General features: G+C 40.4%; 1 protein-coding gene across 1 annotated transcript; it reads right to left on the bottom strand.

The window, feature by feature from the left end:
- Window positions 1–672: 672 nt before the first annotated feature.
- LOC117730855 (transketolase-like) lies at window positions 673–7550 on the bottom strand. Its single transcript, XM_034532864.1, has 11 exons — window positions 7378–7550; window positions 6376–6567; window positions 5985–6103; window positions 5652–5848; window positions 5358–5522; window positions 4059–4215; window positions 3464–3594; window positions 3294–3377; window positions 3065–3158; window positions 2450–2572; window positions 673–1775 (listed from the first exon to the last, which is right to left on the bottom strand). Exons 1-11 carry the CDS (start codon window positions 7548–7550, stop codon window positions 1588–1590), a joined length of 1623 nt encoding a protein of 540 aa, XP_034388755.1. The 3' UTR covers window positions 673–1587.
- Between the last annotated feature and the right edge of the window lie 13566 nt (window positions 7551–21116).

Here is a 21116-nt window from a genome sequence, read left to right as displayed (position 1 = left end):
AAATGGAACACTACCTGTTCTTTATTAAAACTAACATTATCTTCTTACTCTCTTTAGATGTTTACTGGGGATTTTGTTTTGCACTTTTTGTTGCCATCCTGAACCTCAACTCATATCATGGTAAAGTCCTTTACAGCAGGTATGCAAATGCTTTTGGAAAATTGGACTTCTGTGGTTACATGCTGTGCTTTATTTCAGTCTACACACTGTCTTATGGATGTGGAATCATAATGTTTGCTGTTAGAGGAGCAGAACGGAAATACAGCTATCTAAGGTAGGTAGGCTGACTAAAAAGATGATTCAAATTTTGCACATTTTTCCGATAGCTTGACAGCCTTTGTAGCTTCAACACAGGTTGAATTCTATGTCTGAACATTTCTTTGAAATGATGGTATTTGTATGATCTTTTGGACAGGAACCTGAGAAAGAGACAGCACCCCTGGTGGTAGAAGGAGTTTACAACCGTCAAATTTATATCTGTGTGTTACAGATATGTAAGAATTGTATACTAATGTATGTTGTCATGAATCATGGTTTTGCATTATTTACTTAGGCAATGTTTTAATTACAACTTTAAAAACAGATTCCTGTGTATGTATATTAATTGAACTACACACTCTACACAAATAGACTTCTAGGTAAAAAGAACAAACTATTGTAATCGCTCAAAGTCAAATGCAGAGGGTTTTTATTACATGAAAGTAAGGAACATACAAAATTTCAAGTAACAAAGAAAGTGTTTGTTCATGGGTTAACTTTAGCATCAGCCACAGACAGATTCTCCATCAGCACTTGAAGGGCCTTTGGCTCTCCACCTTGTATTAAAAAAGATGAAGTCACTGACGACATAATGCATCATCACATTGCTGGTATGGTCCAGTTGTACAGCTAGTACAAATGAACATTGAGGTGTGTAGGTTGATGGTAACATCAAAATCAATAACAAAAAATACAGTGCTGAATAGAAATGATACAACTTTTTAAACCACAGTGTTTAACTGATCTGAAGATGTGATCTGATGTTTGGAGTGACTGCTGCTTATGACCTACATACATTTGTTTGATTTTTTTTATCTCCTCTACTTTCTACAAACAACAACTCGGTTAGTTTATTTCTGACACTTGTCATCATAAACTAAAACTAAGCCCCACCCAAGAGCTACATCAGAACAATATAAAAAACATTTCCAGTTGAATTAATCAAAGAGCATACAAAAACACATTAGAGCATCACACAGTACTCATGTTGAACATGTAATAATGTATTGTTTTATTTAGTGAACATCCACCAACAACCAAGTCAGTTATGGTCACATTTTGATAACTGAACTGGGTTTATGACAATTAGTTTAGGAGTGAGGACATTTGTTTGTCTCCGTTCTTGTTTGTGACGGGATGGATGGATGAAAGAAAGGAAAATGTGGAACTACTTCAAAGTGTACAGCACAACATCACATTACTTCAGTACACACTCAGGGGCATTCACAGTGTAGGAATTTAAAGAGCTGGGTGTCAGGTGAATCAAAAACATTGTTTATCTTTATCTGCAGGGGTGCAATCAGATAGGTGGGTGGGGCAGCAATAAAGTTACTTGGCGTTGGTAGAGCTGCTGATCATCTTGCGGACGGCCTGGGTGATGGAATCACGGTCGATGCCATAGATCTTGAGCAGCTCTTGTGGTTTGCCACTGCGGGGGACATGGGACACAGCCAGACGATGCAAATTGAAGCCAGACTCATTGACCATTGCTGAGGACACAGCTTCCCCGAGGCCACCTGTGGAACAACAATTAATCACATGAGCGACGTGTAGAGGGAAGACAAATCCTCATTGAAGGATGGGACACACACAATTGCCTCAAAGGCTGTTGATTTTAATTGACAGCCCAAATTACGCTGTGATACTAAGCATGATGTCATCACATATAAAGTAAATAGAGAGGACCAGAACATATTACAAACAAGCTAAATCTAAACATGTCCTCCATCACAATTACACTATCTGGTCCAGATGTCCTATCTGGACCGATGCCAAAAATCCTTTGTCTGGTCAAATCCGTTCCATCACCCATCCCCTTTCTCTCAACAGGCATAGGGCATGGCTGTCTGTGTTATCTAGGTCACACAGAGCCCCATGGGCACATGCTCAGTTAAGGAAATCTGACAGCACTCTGCCTCTCTTGCTCTCGCACTTACAAAATGCCCCACAATACCAATACCTTGCCTGCAATGAGGGCACGCAACAGTCAGTAAGCCTCCTCTCAGCCAATAAGCAAATGTCACCACATTGCGTCTCAGTCGCTGAACCAATGAAAACATGCCACCACTACACACCCGAGGATACGGGCCAATGACAGGGCCCCTGCTACATTATGCTGACAGGCCTGATGCTGTTAGGCTGGTGGTGGTCATACAATATGCAGAAGCTGAACAGTTTCATGGAAACCTACCTTCATAGTAGTGGTCTTCCACAGTGAGGATTCGTCCCCTGGTGGCACGCGTGTGGTCGATGATAGTTTTGACATCCAGTGGTTTGATTGTGAAGGGGTCGATGACCCTGACAGAGATCCTCTCTGAAAATTCAGTTCATTCAGTTGAGGGATATGATACATAGCTTAATAATGTTAATGGATTTGCTGTAACTAAGACGTGCAATTCATAGTGGTTCTAAGCAGTAACTAGTGATTAATATCAACTCAATGCATGTATTGTATGAAATATCACAGTGACAAAGTTAAAATCACAAATGTAGCTTCTAAAGATTTAGATTTGTTTCAACCTCAAGCCAGCACTGTTGCCAAAAAAGGGCCAAAATGCATGCAAGGAAATATTTTGTACAGCTGATAACATTATAAGATCCAGCTTTTAAAATTGTATTTCAGCTAATTTAAAATGTAATTTACTACTTTTGCTACTTCTGATAAGTGAATCATCTTTAAATATGGCAAACGTTATTTGATTAAAAATATTATATTGTATCATTATATGTCTGTTAGATATCTCAGATATGAATTGGTATATATCTTTTCCTTTTGTTTTCAAAAGGAGTATTTAATGTACAGTACCTTTCTTTAAGTGTTCAGCTGCAGCCATTGCCTCATGCAAAGTCACTCCAGCTGCCACCACCGTCACCTGGTCATCTTTGCTCTGAAACACCACCTGACAAAGAAAAAGGTGTCATCTTCTGTTTCAGGTTACAGTGCTGACAATGCTTGGTGGTCTCATTTTGTAGCAATATTTTCTTATTTTCCTCACATTACCTTAACAGCTATGTGAGCACAAAGACTGTCTTACCTTAGCTTGTCCAACATGGAAATCCTCATTGCTGTTATAGATGATGGAGCAGTCTTGGCGGCTGGTTCGGATGTAGCAAACACCCTTTTTTTGAAGGGAAACGTGACAATCACCACTGGGACATTTTGACAGTGAATAGTCTGTTTTCCAATAAATAATAAATATAATACCTTTGTGGAAGCAGCCAGTTCCACAGCCTTCTCTGTAGACACACCGTCACAAGGAGAGAAAATGGTCGCAGTGGGAAGGGCTCTGAACATAGCCACGTCCTCTAGACCCATCATAGAGGGACCTTCCTCTCCTGTAAGACATACTTTTAGTTGATTTCATACGTCCAACATTCATAAAATCCCCAAATCTATTGACAGGTCAGGTGAGCTGATGCATGCAGATCCACAGACATAAAGCCAGACTTTACATGCAGAATACCTGCACTAACAGAGGGACACCTGGTTCCCTGTTGGCAGCTTCCAGGGCAGACAGGAAGGGAGAAAGGGGGAGGATTGAATACTAGCTGTAAGGGCAAAGGGGGTAAATACAGCAAGGAAAACATAGGATTAGAGGGAAAGTGAGAAAGGATTGAGACAACTGCACACTCACAAACACACAGAGATCATTCATCTAAACATGTATCACCTTTCGGGGATACCGTGAATACGGTCCAAAAATATGGGTGTTTTGAAATGTCTGGCTTCAGTGTAAGGGGAAAAAAGGTGTGTGAGAAGGATCGTGGTGTGCCTGGCTCCTCAGCAGCAAGTTACTAACCGGTGGACAGGCCGCAGTGTGAGCCACACAGGTTGATGTTGCTCTCTGAGATGGCTGCCATGCGGAGCTGGTCATAGGCGCGAGTGAAAAAGGAAGCAAGAGTGCTAGCAAACACAACGTTCCTCTCACGGGCAGCACATCCCATTGCAACACTGACCTGGTAAAGGAACACATTTTTTTTCTTAGTACCTATATATCAGCATAAGAGATATAACCTTTTCCATGGTCACGCATGCTTGATCCCAAAAACATCACAGAGAGGTCCAAATATCTGCGGCACAAACCATATTTTAAAGTGTCTTTGAACCAAAGACCACGTTAAGTCGAAAGTCGATGAGAAAAGTTTTCTTCAAAGCTACAGACCTTATTGTACCATCTGTGTGGAATCAGTGGCATACCTCCTCATCCAAATAATTTCCTTTGTCCTGTCTCTAAAACTCTCCCCAACCCCCCAACCCTTCTTCTCTTGCTTCTGCAAAAGCAACAACTAAGCATCCATGAAAGGGCAAAGGTGATGTTAGATCGATTCTTATAGATGCAGTCAAAGAAAGCAAACTCATTCTATAAAGCCTGAATTTGAACTATCAGATGTTTCATCTAAACCTAAGAACCTAATTAATGTATATAATAACAGCACACGTATCTGTGTTTAATTGTATAGTGTCACAAGTACAATATATACTAATATAATCTCTTTATAATTACGATGTCATTATTATTTATCTTATTTCTATCAAGCCCAGACCTTTCACTATTCAACGTTTGACTTTTCTCATGCATTCAGCCAGATGGTCCCACCCTCTGCACTGATTAATATTTTACTTCTGACTACACTTGTCATGACTGCTTATCATCATACACATGCCTGACCTACATTGGGGTTGGCTGCTGCTGGAGCAAACAGCAAAAGGAATTAATGTCTGATCGCCTCGCTCCAAATTATTAATCTAAACTCCAATAAAATATTGACGGAGGCAGAAGAACAGGGGGCTGTCAGCAGCAGCCACAATGGCTATACCAAGGTAAAAATACTAACATTATGGATAGACAAGTTATAATCATCAGACTGACAGCTGTGAGATGTAAGTTTGTACTCATATCCAATCAGAGCTGAGAACGAGCAATTTACTCAGCCAGCATAATCCCCACATTAAAGAGAGAGAGAGAGGAGTTTTTATTTGTGGTTTTTAATAAGCTTTAAATAAAATAAGAGCGCGATAGACAAAAAATAGCTAAATATATGTCTTAAAATATCTTTGTTAAATCAGCTTAATTCTGTAGATTCATGAGGGATCGTACCATGTTCTGCTGAGCGATGTAGCACTCCACAAAGCGGTTGGGATGCTCATTCTTAAAGATCTCTGAGTAGGTGAGGTTGTTAGTGTCTCCATCCAGGGCCACAACGCGTTCATTGTAGCGGCCTAATTTGGCCAACGCCATCCCATATGCCTTTCGTGTGGCAATCTATAAAGACAAAGAGGCCAAACAAATCAATAATTAACAAAGGTTGTTGGTTCAAACATTTAATTATTTGCCTCTGTGGTTTCTGTAGACATTGTGTGAACATACTGTTCTTGTGTGCGGGTGACAAACCTTTTCCCCAGCCTTGTAGCTGGGTGCGCTCGGCATCCTGATGTTCCTCAGGCTGACCGGTGGGGAGTCCTCAGTGGGAGCAGGAGGGTACAAGTGCTTGCTGCTGTTCATGATGCGGCTCTGCAGATCCTTCATAACCATCTCCGCCATGTCTTTGGGCAGAGGTTTGGCATGCCACCCCAGCTTATCCTCTGCAGCTGAAACCACACGGCATCACATTGGTATAGATTTAAACATTGTGAAAGGGTTACACACATGGGATTGTCACGTAATGTGCTCTGGAGTGAGAGCAATGCGTTTGCAGATGAGGAGTGGACAGTGACAGACAGTTACCTGGAATGCCTTTGCCCTTGATGGTTTTAGCAATGATGGCGGTGGGCTGATGACGTGGTTGGCTCAGAGCCTTGCAAAGCTCCTCCACACTGTGTCCATCCACAATGATGGCTTGCCAACTACACACACACACACACACACACGAACAAACAAACACACACACACACACACACACATTTAGACACATTTGGTACAGTATAATTGATACATCTAGATGGCATGGACACACACCAGGACAGTATTAACTAAATGGAATAGTTATTGATATAAATCATAAAATGCTACTTGTATTACCACCACCTTCTATATAGTGTTCCAAAACAGTATATAGAGTACATTGACACTATCAGCCTCTACTGCCACATGGAATGTCAGTGTTATGCATTATTACCCGAAAGCTTCACAGCGTTTTTGATATTTCTCTACATGATGCTGCAGTGGTGCAGGGTCACTTTGGCCCAGACGGTTGATGTCCATGATGGCCACGAGGTTGTCAAGCTGGTAGTAAGAGGCAAATGACATGGCCTCCCAGACGGCACCCTCTGACATCTCACCATCCCCCAGCAGGCAGTACACACGATAACTGAGTCAGAGAACAGGGTGAGATTATGCGATTAGTGTGTGTCTCTGTGTTTGTGTATATATATATGCGTGGTATACGGCCAGATGAGGGTGGGGTGCAAATCTCACAAACATTTTCTTTGACACTATTCCAGTCAGACTGATTCTCTTTCCATTATCTGACAGTTGGGATGGTAACCAGCTGTGACTTGATAAAAGAGACTCACCTAAAGGTCACCTTACCAAGATGCCTCACACCTGCCTCTGAAAACCTGTCTTCCAAATCCCACAGTCTTAAATGGGACAAATCATCCTCTTATTTATTAACAAGAATAAGTGTTTTTTTCTGGCTTTTATTATTAATGTTGAAATATACTTCATATGGGTCAAATATTAGTCCACCAGAACAAAGGAACTAATACTAGGAAAATGGAATCATCATTGAAACCAAATTAGAGCAATAGACTTGTATGGTTGAAAGCAAAAGGCCTGAATTTGAATGTAAAATTAAATCAGCTGGATGGTAAAAATAAGTGAGATATGACTGCTGGGCCTGTGATTATTAGAGCAGAATAATCGTGAGAGCAGAGCATGTAGCCGCAGAACACACCCACAGAATCTGGAAAATCCCAATCACTTAACACTCGAGAGAAGTATAATGGGGACCTAAAATTTAAATTAAGATAACCCTAAAAGAAACGTGTACATCGACACACCACATTGTTGAGTCAGTGTGTGTTTATAAATGGCAAGAGATTTTTAAATGCATGCAAGAAATCTAAAATGCAAATAAAGCAGAAAAATATGTATGTGTCCACATATAAAAGATTACCTGGACTTGTCAAAGTATTTCCCGGTGTAAGCCATTCCACAGGCCACACCAAGACCCTGCCCCAAGGAGCCAGTGGCTACGTCCACAATTTGCTGCTTCTGAAATAAACACACACACACACACACACACACACACACAGACACACAGACACACAGACACACACACATCCACATCAATGTGGTGTTAAAGAGTTTGTGCTGCCTGAGCTGATTCACAAGGTGTGGTACAGTATGTTCCAGTTTACAGGGGTGGGGTGGCCCTCCAGGGCACAGTCAACCTGGCACAAACTGAGAAGCTCGCTCTCCTTCAGGAAGCCTGTTTCCACCCACATGGAGTACAGGGCCGGAGCAGCGTGACCCTGTGGAAGAAAAAACAATCACAAATCAACATTATCTTTGTCATAATACACTGCAGTAGTTCAAGGGAAAGTTCTAATTCCGTGGGACTATTAAACAACCAACTCTCACCTTGGACAGGACGAAGCGATCGCTGTTGAAGTTCCTCGGGTCTTCAGGGCGATACTTCATGGTGTGGAAGTAAAGCACGGACATGATTTCCGCCACACTGCAGCATGATGTGGGGTGTCTGTATGACAGAGAAGACAGTGCTGTTCTGTCAGACATAAATACATAAACATACACACAGTAGCCTGTTGAGTGCCTTTACTCAAAGGCACTTTAGAGATTAGATAGGGAACTACTTGCAAAAGCAATACAATGAAAATACTGTTTGCTTTTATGGACAATAATTACTTTGAGCCAATAAAATGAACCATTGATACCAGTGCACTGGCTCGTGCAATGGCTCGTTATTAGCGTTTCCCACAAATAAAGGTATTTGAGTATTTTACAAAATAATGTACACACATAAATAATAAACACATGCAAAAGTTATTTGGCATTTAAATGCAGCTATTAGTCATTCATATTAATAGGCTGAATATTTTAGGTGAAGAAACATTCTTTCAAATATTATTCAGTGTTTCTCTTTGTTCCCATTGAACACTGCAGAATTGTGGAATGGGGAGTTGGGCTACAATATGATAACCCTCTTCACTCTTTAATATACAACAGTGTTGTGACATACATTGAAAATTGCAACAGCAGTCTTTAACATAGCTAGAAGAAATGATATACAAGACTTCAGTTTATCAATTACACTTCTAAAGCCCTTTTATTACAGCAGCATGCAACGCTCCATTTGCAACATACAATCCGCCCGACATTGCACATGATGGTCCATTGTACTGCATGTGGGCATTTTACCTCTTTGGGGCCAGAAATCAAAGATAATATTTATCCTGCAAACAAAGTGAATATAATATTTTTAAATGCGACCAAAGATCATATACAATTTAAGTTCTTCTCAATATAAAAATGTGATTATCAGAAAAAAAAAGGTATTTACTTTTAATGTCAGCTTTAATTAAAATGTCTTATCCCTGTGTATGATATCTACTCTTCGCTTAAAAGGATAAACTGATGCATTGACTTTTCTGCATAGTGTTGTATATTTTACATACCATACATTTTACATAAAGCAAAAAATTCAAATGGTGTAGCCAAGATAATTTTTATTGAATTCATTGAATGATAAGGGATTGAGAGCTCAACTTTTCAAACAACATTTATGGATGTCGAAATGATTCTGCGTGTAGACCAAATGAGGAGAACAAAGGCAGGACATGCTGTTCCTTTGGCCTTTTTACTTGCATGTCTGTGTGTGCATCTCTACATGCCTGTCTGTAATTCACTAGATGTGACCACTGGTGTTCAATGTATGTATGCTGCAAAGAAATATTATATGTGCATTATGTTTTGCATCGCATTCACAGTATTAAGGCTCCTGTCTGAGAGTCAGTGGAGGCAACTCACCCGCTGCCTGCTGCAGTTGTTGCCTTGATGGAGTTGATTCGGAGGCGGTTGGCGATGTTCCTCAGCGCCTGCACTGTCTGCTGGTCAGGTTTGTGGTAATCCTCCATTAAGGCAAAATGTTGAGTTTCCTCAGCACCAGAAAAGTGAACCAACTACAGTGATGTGATGAGTTTGTGTGTTTTGAATGTTTGTATGTGAGAGTTAGGGTTGCCAGAGAACAGCACCTGTGTGTGTGTGAGAGAGAGGGCCAGAGAGAAAGAGAGAGAGAATGGAAGAGAAGCTAGATTTATCCTGTCTGGCATGCAGACACATAGATGCACAAGGACACAGTGCACACAGACACACACACACACTCACACACACAGAGGAGGGGAGGAGGGGGAAGCCAGTGACGTAAGCTGGGTGTTGCTGCTAAAATTGAATTGAATGTCAGTCTTTTCATTGGCTACTGTGTGACTGTGATGGTGGAGGTGTGTCTCCGCTAGATGTACATTAGTGTGTCTGTAAGGAGAGGCTGGATAATTGGGCGGGGGGGGCTTGAAGCATCTCACCCTGATTTACTTTGGCATTAGCTACTGTCTGAACTAATAATTCAGATCTTGATGGTAGGTGTGGATGTGAGTGTGAATGGTTGCCTGTCTCTATGTGTCAGCCTTGTGATCAAATGGTGACCTGTCCAGGGTGCCCCGCCTCTCACCCAACGTCAGCTGCCATTGGCTCCAGCCCCCTGTGACACTAAGGATATAATAGCGTATAGCTAAAAGATGGATGGTTGATTGTTTTTTGTTATTTTCTCTCACCAAATATCCCAGTCTAATAGTCAAAGCATTGTTTGATTTTGCTGGAAAAAGTAATATGATCGTAAAGATGATCAATGTGAGTAACAAAGGGTGAATTAATAAGAGAAAGGGAAAGACAGAACAAAAGGCAGAATGTGAGAGAGAGAGCAACATTATTTTAATCTTTCAATACTCTTTTTTTCTTATATCAAATCACCATCCATAAAATAAAAAAACATTTTGGATGTTCACATACGGATACATTTCTCCACATCTTTTAAATCAACTTCTAGTCTTGGCTTTTGCCATGCTGATGATAATTTAGAGACAGAGAAAGATGGCTACTGTAGCCCCTTCATTATAAACAATTCATCAGTAACCACACACGCGCAAATACATGCACAGGGTATACAAGAAGGTTAATTTATTGCCATTGTACAACACAGTTGCACAACAAAGTGCAATTTGTCGTCCTATTTTACTACATAAGAAAGTACACACACACACACACACGCACACACACACACACAAAAACAATATATGTGGAGGATGGAGGTTAAATTTCAGAGCCTGCAGAAAGAAGCTGCTCTGAAGCCTGGTGGTGCGGCAGCTGATACTTCTGTAACATTTGCAAGACGGCAGCGGGGTGAAGAGACTGTGGCTTGTTGGTTACTGTTGGTGTACAAGTATAGTGATGCAGTTGTATACTATAACATAGAATAGCATAGTATACTGTATATTGTAGTGTGAGGCCTATTGTTTACTGTAAAATGTATTGCAACTGAGATCATTTCTTACAGTTAATGCTCTGATTTCTTTCACACATTAATCACAGAATTGTTCTTCTAGAGTGTCACTTACAAGTGTAACAACACTTAAATCAACATACTTACTTTTCAAGACAGCCATCAAAGCTTTTTTTTTTTTTTTTAACACTTTTTGTCATCATGGTAACATTCTGGAAAAATTTAATTGATTAAGTTTTGAATTTCAAAACACTTAAAATATGCTCGTTTTACATAAAAAGGCTCTGCGTGGGCTTGGCCCACCTTCTCTAAATACATTCACTAAACAAAGGGCCGAATGGCATCAGGGCCACCGCACATGTAGACAAACTGTGCCATCAGTAGCCTAAGTTCTATTTTTTGGGGGAGTTTTTCCTGATCTGATGTGAGGTCCTGGGACAGGGATGTCGTATGTGTACAGATTGTAAAGCCCTCTGAGGCAAATTTGTAATTTGTGATTTGGATACAAAATAAACTGAATTGAAATTGAATTAAAGGGAAGTACATGTTGGAATGGCTTCCCTTGTGCAATAAGGGAGTGCATATTCCACTTCTAAGACCCATTTGAAACAATGTCAAACCAGAACTGTGATCACTTTTAACTTGACATGTAATACAACATATGTTTGCCATTTATACTAGTGTATTGTATATTTGTATCTGCATATTATAACTTGTAATGTTTCTGTTATCTGCACCACAGATGTAAATTAGCATTCTTGCTAGCTCCGGAATGTTTACATCTTATATTTTATACTGATTTTCATTAGCATGCCCTGTACATATCAAATGAACAACAAAATAAAATAAGATAGAATATACTGTTGTGTAGTAACATGCAAGCTAACGTAATATTCAAGCTGCTTTGGAATTATTGTTAATTATGGTCAAGCCATTAGAGCAAATTTGAATTTGAGACAGGGAGCATCAGGAGAAAGGGAATGAGAGGAACCGAGAGAGGGGAAGAAAGAAAAAGTGAGTTAATTTAATGGAAGAGCATAATATACCTCATCAGTTTTATTTCTGTCTTCTGTCTCACATGATGATACATTTTGAGTGTTATAATATCCCTCTGAGAACACTGTGTTCTTGCCACATGAAACCATCTGCAGCAGACCTGATGGGCCAAATATATTCTACCTGGAGGGAGTGTAAAACAATTGTAGAACAGTACAGAGAATGTATACAAGCTGCTGCCAGGAAATCAAAATAATATAAGCACATAAAAAAGAAAAAGATATGGACTTGCAAATGCCTTTTAAGATTGTGGGTCTGTCTATGTTATTACAAAGATAATAGAATCCTTCAAACAATATTTGCTTGACATGAGGCTAACAAAAACACAGACACATTAAATCAGTGAGGCTTTATATGGAAAGAAGCTATACTAATCCTGCATGTGTTGTTTCATACTCCATTTTAAACAGCCTTTCTTGCAGGCCATTTGTGTTCCTAACATTATACACCAGAGGGCAATGTCTCCACAGAAATGTAAGACGATAGCTTCTGTGATGGCTTAGATGATATTCCACCCACTTCATTAGCCAATAACCAAAGAAGAGGAAGAAAAAAAGAGAATCGTGACATATTTATTCAGCAGAGATGAGATTTTGAATGAATGAATGATTTTTGAAAACATTGAATACTGAATCAATACTGAGGTCAAACACATTCTGGTAAAAATGTGTTTACTAGATGTGTTTAGATATAAAGTGTTGGGGAACTGATGAATGACAACAAATCTAAGTGTCAGCTGAGTTTCTGTGGTGGTTACACATGTGTGTCATTTGTACAAATCATCGTCCTCACCTTCCCCCCATTCATTTACCCTGCACCGTTTCAGACACGTGATCATCTCTGTGGATTCCTGCCTTTCACTGTGGCTGGGAGGTCACGTCCCAGCACCTCGGTGCTCACAGCCATGGTGATGCCATCTCTTGAGCCCCCCCACTGCTCTCCTGGTTCCACCGACATTGTCCTTCTCCCAGTTTCCAGAAACTCCTCTGGGCTCCTAGGTCCTGTCAGAAAAGCTTTTCTTCACAGAGCCCCACAGGTGCCAGCCAATGGCAGCCTGGGAAGGAGATGTCACGTGATGATGTGTAGCCAATGTCAGACACCCACAACTGCACACTTCCTGGAGGGAAAGTACATTCAGAGAGCATGAATGTTTCTATTTTTAATCTCCCTGGCAGAAAAAGAGGAGCAAAGCAACCACTTTTGCCTTAATATAACGCAGAGCATGTGTGCTTGGCTATTCAAACACAATGCAGAGCTCAGGTAAACAATAATGTACTCAGCATTGTTGGGCTAGAATGAATAATGGGATTTCAGAGGCAGCACAAATTAAGATACGCAATACACGTATACAGGCCTAAATACATGCACTCCAGCTTGCTGACATGTGCACACATTGACACACAAATGAACTCTGGAATATTCTCACACTATGCATAAAATCTTACACACATCCATGAATTTGTACATTGCTTTAATGCCAGTCGCTCCTTCAGGCTTGAGCCTCTTCCTCTCTGCTCTTATCACTCCATTTCCTTAAATCGCTCTGCAGTCACCATGATGACATAGTGCTTGCCCTTCTATCTGAGAGCTGTCTGTCAACAAAGGCCCCACCCCCTGACAGTGCATGAGACAAAGCATAGGATTTATGATTGAATTATCAACAGAGCATTCAGTCATATAGCTGTTTGCAGCTGGGCTTGGTGATCATCCAGGAAGTCAGGGTCTGGGCCTGGTTGAAGGCGCATGTAGGAAAAATAAAGAGGTGAAAAGGACTGAGGCATGTAGAGAGGTGGATTCAGTTAATAGGTAGTCAAACCAAAGTAAAATGAAGGAACTGGTTGAAGATTACCGTTTTAAAGACTCAGATGCACAGCTTTAAATAAACAGAGAGAGTGGATGAAGAGAAACAAAGAGAGAAATGAAGATTCAGAGAGAAGAGTAGAGTGTGCGAGCAGGGGTTAAGGCTGAGCGTGTGTTGTGAGCTCAGCAGTGAAGTTGACGATGCACTGGGAGAACAGTTGCGCTGCAGGGCTTTCAGGCTCCATCACTACTGCTCTCCTTCAAGCAGCAACACCAACACACTCCCTCCCTCACACACACACACACACACACACACACACACACACACACACACACACACACAGCTCTCTCATAAACATGCAAACACAGATTGTTGCATCAGTGCTTTTGCATGAGTGCCCACTAACCATGTTTTACATGCGTGGTGATGCCATGAAATCAGACATCAAGTGGCATGTGCTAATATTCAAACTTGTTTAATCAAATGCCAAACTCTCATTACCAATACATTTCAGATATAGGTGCAGATACAGAAATGCTAGATGAGACTGAGATTAAATGAGACCAGTGCAAGAAAGAAAATAGCAATTTTACAGCTTATGAATGAAGAGCTCATATATAGCTTTATTGCAATGTGATTTAAAAAGGGAGGGAGGGAGAGGATGAAGCTGAAGGATAAAGCACATAGAGTAAAAGCTAAGTGCATTTACAAAGAGATCTAAAAAAAATAACATCTGTTTGAGTGATTTATGTGTAAACTAAAAACCTGCATTTGTATCGAGTCAACAGGTCATAATCTCTTTAGAGGTTGGCCAAACACAAACATTTACACAGAACCTTCACCTCAGCAGAGCTAAGAGCCAAAGACCTACTTTGTGCAGAATTATAGCCTCTTGTCTGATGTGCTTGTGCACAGATTACAAGACATCTTCTTAGGGATCTTTGGAAAAAAAATATTAACAACAATAACATAATAAATTACTGGGAAATCAAGATTAGGATGTTCCTAAAACTCCTGTTTTCTAATGATTCGCCCATATTTAAATAAAGTAAATTTTGGGTTTGAGTGTTTGGTGGTGCAGAGAGTAAAGAAGCAGATCAAATCGTAAGTGGGGGCAGACGGCAGCATGGAGCCAAATGGAATCTGTGGTCCCTGGGGGGCCACTGCACCCTCTGTTTATATGTTTACTCCATTTTCAGTGAAAACAAACTGCAATGCACTTTCCCACCAGGCACTAGAGTGTGTTTGAAGAGGGAATCTTTTTTTTCTTCTTTTACACAATCTCAATAATAACCCATCACACGTAGTTACATGCACATTTGCTATTCCCGGTGACTGAACACAGAAACTATTATTTCCACCATCCTTACTACCACACGGCCATCTTTGGAGGGAAATCAACTCATCGGTACAGAGGAAACCAGGTCAAGAACAAGCACAAAAAAAGAAAAATAACATTTCCCAAGAGTGAGGTTGGAAAAAGAAACAGAAGTGCTATGTTTCCTTAAAGTACAAAGTATTGCTAATAGGTTACTGCCTAAATCAGGGTAAAGTGATAACCCCCTACAATGTCCTATAGACGGGAAGGCTGTCAACATATTTTGGGAACACTTATTTGCTTTCTTATTTGCTTTCTTGCTGGCTCATAACTTGTCAGTTATGAGCCAGCAGGCTTTTACCTTAGTGTAAAGACTGGAGGCAGGGCTAAAAACACTGTCTAGCAATGCCTCTAAAGCTCACCAATTAACCTCTTGAGCTCTAGGTCTTTGACTCAGGGTAACCTCCTAGGGTATAATGTCAGGTAACTGTAAAACGTGTACACTTCACTATTAGTATTAAGTCTGTCAGTTTGGCTTTGTTTTAAAAGCCAAACATCTGCACATGGCTCAATTTATAGAAGACCATAACTCATTCATTTATGTGGACAGCTCTGTATTGAAGCTTAAGGCCTAATTAATGAAGTACCAGCATGTATCCACCCGATAGAGCCATAGATTGTGTTTTCATGTAAGGCTGAGGATAGGCTGTTTGATGCTGAGTGAAAAGGCTCCTCCATGCCATACAAATGAATACAGACAGCTAGATTTGACCCCAAAAATATCCAGAGACATTGAAGTAGCCATTAGCACTGTTGAAATGTATCGAACACAACTTTTGATCACACAACAGCAAAGGTATGCCATGATTTATGGTTATTTTTCCTCCTCTTCGGCTGCTGGTCCAGTGATTTCTGAGTCTCAGCCTTCATAATAAAATGTTGTTTGTGTGGGAAGCATAAAAGAAGCAAAGCCGCTCGCACTGTTTGCGCATGCACCGTTCCAGGTTTTTACTGTGTGCTCATTTAGTTGCTTGGTGCTGAAACTGAGTTTTGTTTCGGTAAAAATGGTTATCGTGAGCTTTTACTCCAGCTTCTTCAAGTCATGTAGGATGAATATGTTGCTACATGTTTAGATGTGCACAACATGCCCGCAGTAGGAGGCACTCCAATATTCTGACATGTTGGGGTAAAACACAAATGAAAAGAAAAGATTGATACCGCTCTCATTTCTTCACAGTAAATATGACGTTGGAGCCAGCAGGCAATTAGCTTAGCATTAACTCTAAAGCCTACTAAATAACATGTTCTATCCCATTTGTTTAATCTCCAGAAAGTCACTGCGCATGGCTAGGAAATAGTTCCAGCACAAAATCAGTTTTTGTACTTCTTAAACAACAAGATACAGTATAGGTCTTAACATCAGACGATCAAATGAGAGAGGGATTATTATTACGGTCTCTCAGAAACTGTGCATTTCTTATTCATTACATTACATTACATTACATTACATTACATGTCATTTAGCTGACGCTTTTATCCAAAGCGACTTACAATAAGTGCATTAAACCATGAGTCCAAACTCAGAACAACAAGAATCAAGCAAGTACAATTTCTTCAATAACGTTAAACTACAGAGTACTATCCGTAAGTGCCATTTAAGTGCTAAACAACAGAGTGCTATCGGTAAGGGACAGTGTTTTTAGTTTGCGACGGAAGATGTAGAGACTTTCTGCTGTCCTGATGTCAATGGGGAGCTCGTTCCACCAATGAGGAGCCAGCACAGCAAACAGTCGTGACTTTGTAGAGTGTTTAGCTCGAAGTGAAGGAGCTACAAGCCGATTGGCAGAAGCCGAGTGAAGTGAACGGGCTGGGGTGAACGGTTTGACCATGTCCTGGATGTAGACCGGACCCGATCTGTTCGCAGCACGGTACGCAAGTACCAATGTTTTGAAGCGGATGCGGGCGGCCACCGGTAATCATTTAATAAAAATAAAAATCATGTATTTAACATTAAATGATGCTAGAACTGTTTCTCAAAATACATATCTAACACAGAGAGAGGAAACAAATAAGAGACATACCTATCAATAAGCCCTGGTGAAATTCTGAATTTGGGGAAACAGATTATATTTGTTTTTGTATAAACATGTTGATTTCAATACGTTTTCCTCAGGTTGTTCTCTTATTTTCCAATACCTGAATTACATAATCAACAAGTGCCAATTCATATTTAATAAAGAATGTGATAAAACCATTTTCTGCCATTTGACATGCAGCCACATAATTACCAGCAACACAGAAACACACACACACACACAAACACACACACACACACACACAAACACACACACACACACACACACACACACCATATAGGTGAATAATTCAAGACGATAGAAGAAACCATTATCCTGGGCAGACAGGTAAGATGATACGATGCGCCTCGTCCCTGCCTCCTCGCCCAGTCGTTCTCCACCTCTCACCAAACACTGCTGCTGTTCACTCACTGACCAGCCTGCCAGGAAGAAGATGAGTGTTTTCGGCTCTTTGTTGTCAGCTGGGACATGTAGGTGAAGCAGAGGCCTCGGCTCCGCTCTTCTACTCTGGCAGGTATTTTCACAGCACACTACAATATCTCAGTGTGCTCACTGCATATGAGCATATTGCAACTAAAACATTGTATGCTATAAGGTTCTGTTTTGTAGGTTGTAGAAGAGTTTATCGATATTATTGAAAGTAATATGTGCAACCATTCATTTAAACTTCAACTTTTATATTACACTGTAAAGTCAGTCTTGCCTAACAGTTGCTGTTTCATAGCAACTGTTAAGCAAGACTGACCAACATATCAACAGACTTAAATGAAATCCAGAGACAAGTTTTTAAAGGGTATTCTGAGGGTCAGAGCTATCATTTGGTCATTAGTTTTTCATAAGGGTACGATTAACATGTAGCTGTATGCATGACAGATGTACAAGTGCCCCATTCAAATATGCTGATTTATAAGTCGATGCAGTTTTCAGATGCAAACAGCATCGACTTATAAATCAGCATATTTGAATGGTACAACAATGTTAACAGTGTTGGTGTAAGACAAGGTTATGTCTTTTATAAAACTTAACACCACAAACTAAATGACATTGAGATCAGAAGTTATTGATTTGGACTGAGGATGTAGTCTTTAACAGAGTTATAGATCCAGTGATGACAGTGACAATGGCTTTTTTTGCAATATCTAAGCATTCTCTAAAATGTTTATCCCCGATTGACTCCAGAGTAAAAGCAGTTCTAAATTAAATACATTATTTCTGAATGCAAAAGAGTGTCACATTTACCCTGTACATCTCTTTAAAAGAAAAGTAAAGGAACAGTTTTGTTGTGGTAGAGAGGCATGTGTGTGTTTACTGTGTTGGTTTACTTTCTTGTCATGGACACATGCACTGGCAAATGGGATATATTTCATTCAAAAGGGAACCGTTTAAAAGAGGGCAACATATTGACAGTTGAAAGGACAGATTTTCCCTGACTGGCAGGAGATACATGAACATCATTATTGCAACATTAGTTAAGATAATGGTCAACATGGCTCATTATATCATTTGAAATACATAATTAATGTTTTTAAAGCTGCTATAACCAATATGTTTATTATAACAATGTAAACAACGTGACAATGTTGTAATCAACCAATACAAGAATTATCACCTGAATCTGGAGCTCTGCTAGTGAGTTTCAGATCATTGTTTGTTGTTTTTAAACTCTCACTGCTTTTGTTTTCTGCTGCAGCAAGCAGCTGTTTTCAGCAGAAACCACTTTAAAAGACTTATACTAGCACTGAACAGCAGACGGAGTTAGTAAGGGAGAACATAGTGGAGCATTTAGCAGCTCGGGAGTTGGTGGAGACCTAAAAGAGAGTGCATATTGGACTTATATTATATATTTTATCAGAACAAAAGTTGCATTAATAACAATTTAAATGGAAGGGCTATTATTTGACCAAACAGGTAAAACATAATGGAAAATGATGTCTTGTCCAGCATAGTTTATAGTTGTGGATCTGGGAATTCAGCAATTGTTTTCATTTGGATAAAGTTACATTTTTGTAAACATCAGGGGTTGTTTTGCTGCTCTGTTGGATTTTAGGATGTCAGCAATAGCAAATGCCATTCCAATAAGGGAGTCATATAAAGGCTTAATCTAATGCTTAATTGATCATTTTACTTATAACCGGTTAAAAATAATTAAATGTAGATTAATTACCTTTTAACACGTTTAACCATGGACTTGATGGCTTTTAAAAAAATAGGAAAACCATGAATAGTTATCACGACATTGTTTCTAAATACAATTTAATAAAACAGCATGCGGGTGGGATTTTTTTTCAAAAAATTGGCAAACCCCAATTAGTTCTGAATGATTCACAACGTATTTAATTCATAATGTAATGCATTCGCCATGACAAAGTATATGGTGCCTTATTCGAAAGTGCAGCCACTCAAGTGTAATGAGATAAGTTGCTAAACCAGCGTTTTAATGGTATGCTACCACAATATTGTGTCAATGACCTTCACGTGAGTACGGATGCTGAACGTGACACCCAGTTTGAAAGTTGTCTCCTTTTATTGCGGAGCGCGACATTGCGCACATGCCGCAGCACCTATTTGATGTGAGCATTCTCGTGCAGCCGCAGAAGGAGAGCTCGCTTTCTGCTGTAGACTCGTTTCACTGTTCACTGGCGCCGTGACGATAAGTAGGCAGCGGATGAGGATGCTCTGTTGTGTGGTGCGCACTCTCCTGTCTCCAGCTCTCCGCGATCACCATGGAAGAGCTTAATTAATGCACAGGCTGTATGTGTCCCTCCTGCTGCCGGAGCTGATGCATATTAACCCGCCGTATGAGAGCGGACCTGCGATTCTCGCCCTGCGAAGCCCTGGACCCCTGTCACCGAGCGGAGCGGACCGCGGCTGATCATAAAGTCTTCAGAAAAGGTAGAGCACGGTGCGGTTTCTGCTCCACAAACTGAAGTTAGCCTCTTAGCATAGCTGCGTTTTCCCCGCATGCAGGCAACGATGATGCTTTCTCATTATTGTCAGAGGACAGCAGTTATTATTAAATGGCCACTTTCCCTCTCGACGTTGTCATGTGTTGTGTATTCAGGGGAGGAGATGCATCGCATTGTCATGAACAATATACATTTAAATACATTTTTTTAATAGAGCATGGCCAAGGCTGACATCAGGCTGGTGCCTTTTCTACAAACGGAGGTGGGCTCTGGTCATGTGGACTGTCCACTATATTAGCCCTTAGTTTAAGAGCATCACTGATTGAGGTTTGTTGTAATAACGTTGCCAGCTGTTTCTGCTGAGCAGCGAGGACCATCTCGCGGTTGTGTGTCGCTCAATGTTCACCATGAGCCGAGTCAGTCTGTCATTTCACATCATTTTTTGGGGGTGATTTGATCACATCCTACCTTGGTGGCGTCCAAGGAGAAACACGAGGACGCTTGATGATGGTTAATTTGTCACGAGTTGCTCATGGAAATGTCAGTGTTCGTTTTTTGTTTTTTTTTATCACGGGCGCACGGTCGACGTTGTCGATGCAGCAGTGAAATTAATATTCCAAAATAAGCGCATTTTGTACGCATTGTTCCCATATTGAGCTTGCACTAGCCAAGGCTACATGAAGGCAGCATCGTAGCACAAAGGAGATGTGAAGCTGGCAGCCTGCATTCTCCACAAGATGTGCAGTCTTACATCACAGTAACACTCATAGCCCATTTTTCTATAAAATATGAAGATGAATTCCTCTTGGAGCATCACTGCGATGTGACCTTTTATGTTTCTTCCTCTGCGGGCCTGCTCATCAGTTCAAGGACTTACACAACTGATGTGACCAAGTGATGCCTGAGAGTGGCAGCTCTGAATTTACAGCTTAATTTGTGTGTGTGTGTGTGTGTGTGTGTGTGTGTTTTGTGTCATCTGCTTTCAGTTTTTTTCCCTCATAGCATATGTTCAGTTTCACATTTTGTTTAATAAATGTAGACTATTGATGGCAACATGAGAACCAGGCCAACGTGCCTCATTTCTAGTTTTGAATGATTCACTATGTTCACTGTTTGAGGCTCACACCAGGATACCTTTCACATAAGATCATATTATTTTATTT

The sequence above is a fragment of the Cyclopterus lumpus genome, chromosome 5 (assembly GCF_009769545.1).
Source record: "Cyclopterus lumpus isolate fCycLum1 chromosome 5, fCycLum1.pri, whole genome shotgun sequence".
In the NCBI taxonomy this organism is placed as follows: domain Eukaryota; kingdom Metazoa; phylum Chordata; class Actinopteri; order Perciformes; family Cyclopteridae; genus Cyclopterus; species Cyclopterus lumpus.
Note: the sequence above shows the minus strand (reverse complement) of the source record. Positions and strands in the feature narration are given on the sequence as shown.

Bases quoted from the DNA above. Each gene is read 5' to 3' on its own strand.
- LOC117730855 (XM_034532864.1), bottom strand. From the start codon at position 7,550: ATGTGGATGTGTGTGTGTCTGTGTGTCTGTGTGTCTGTGTGTGTGTGT. The intron at 6,104-6,375 runs GTAATAATGCAT...GTGTGTGTGTAG, and splicing joins AAACGCTGTGAAGCTTTCGG to TTGGCAAGCCATCATTGTGG. The intron at 5,523-5,651 runs GTTTGTCACCCG...TTGTCTTTATAG, and splicing joins GCTACAAGGCTGGGGAAAAG to ATTGCCACACGAAAGGCATA.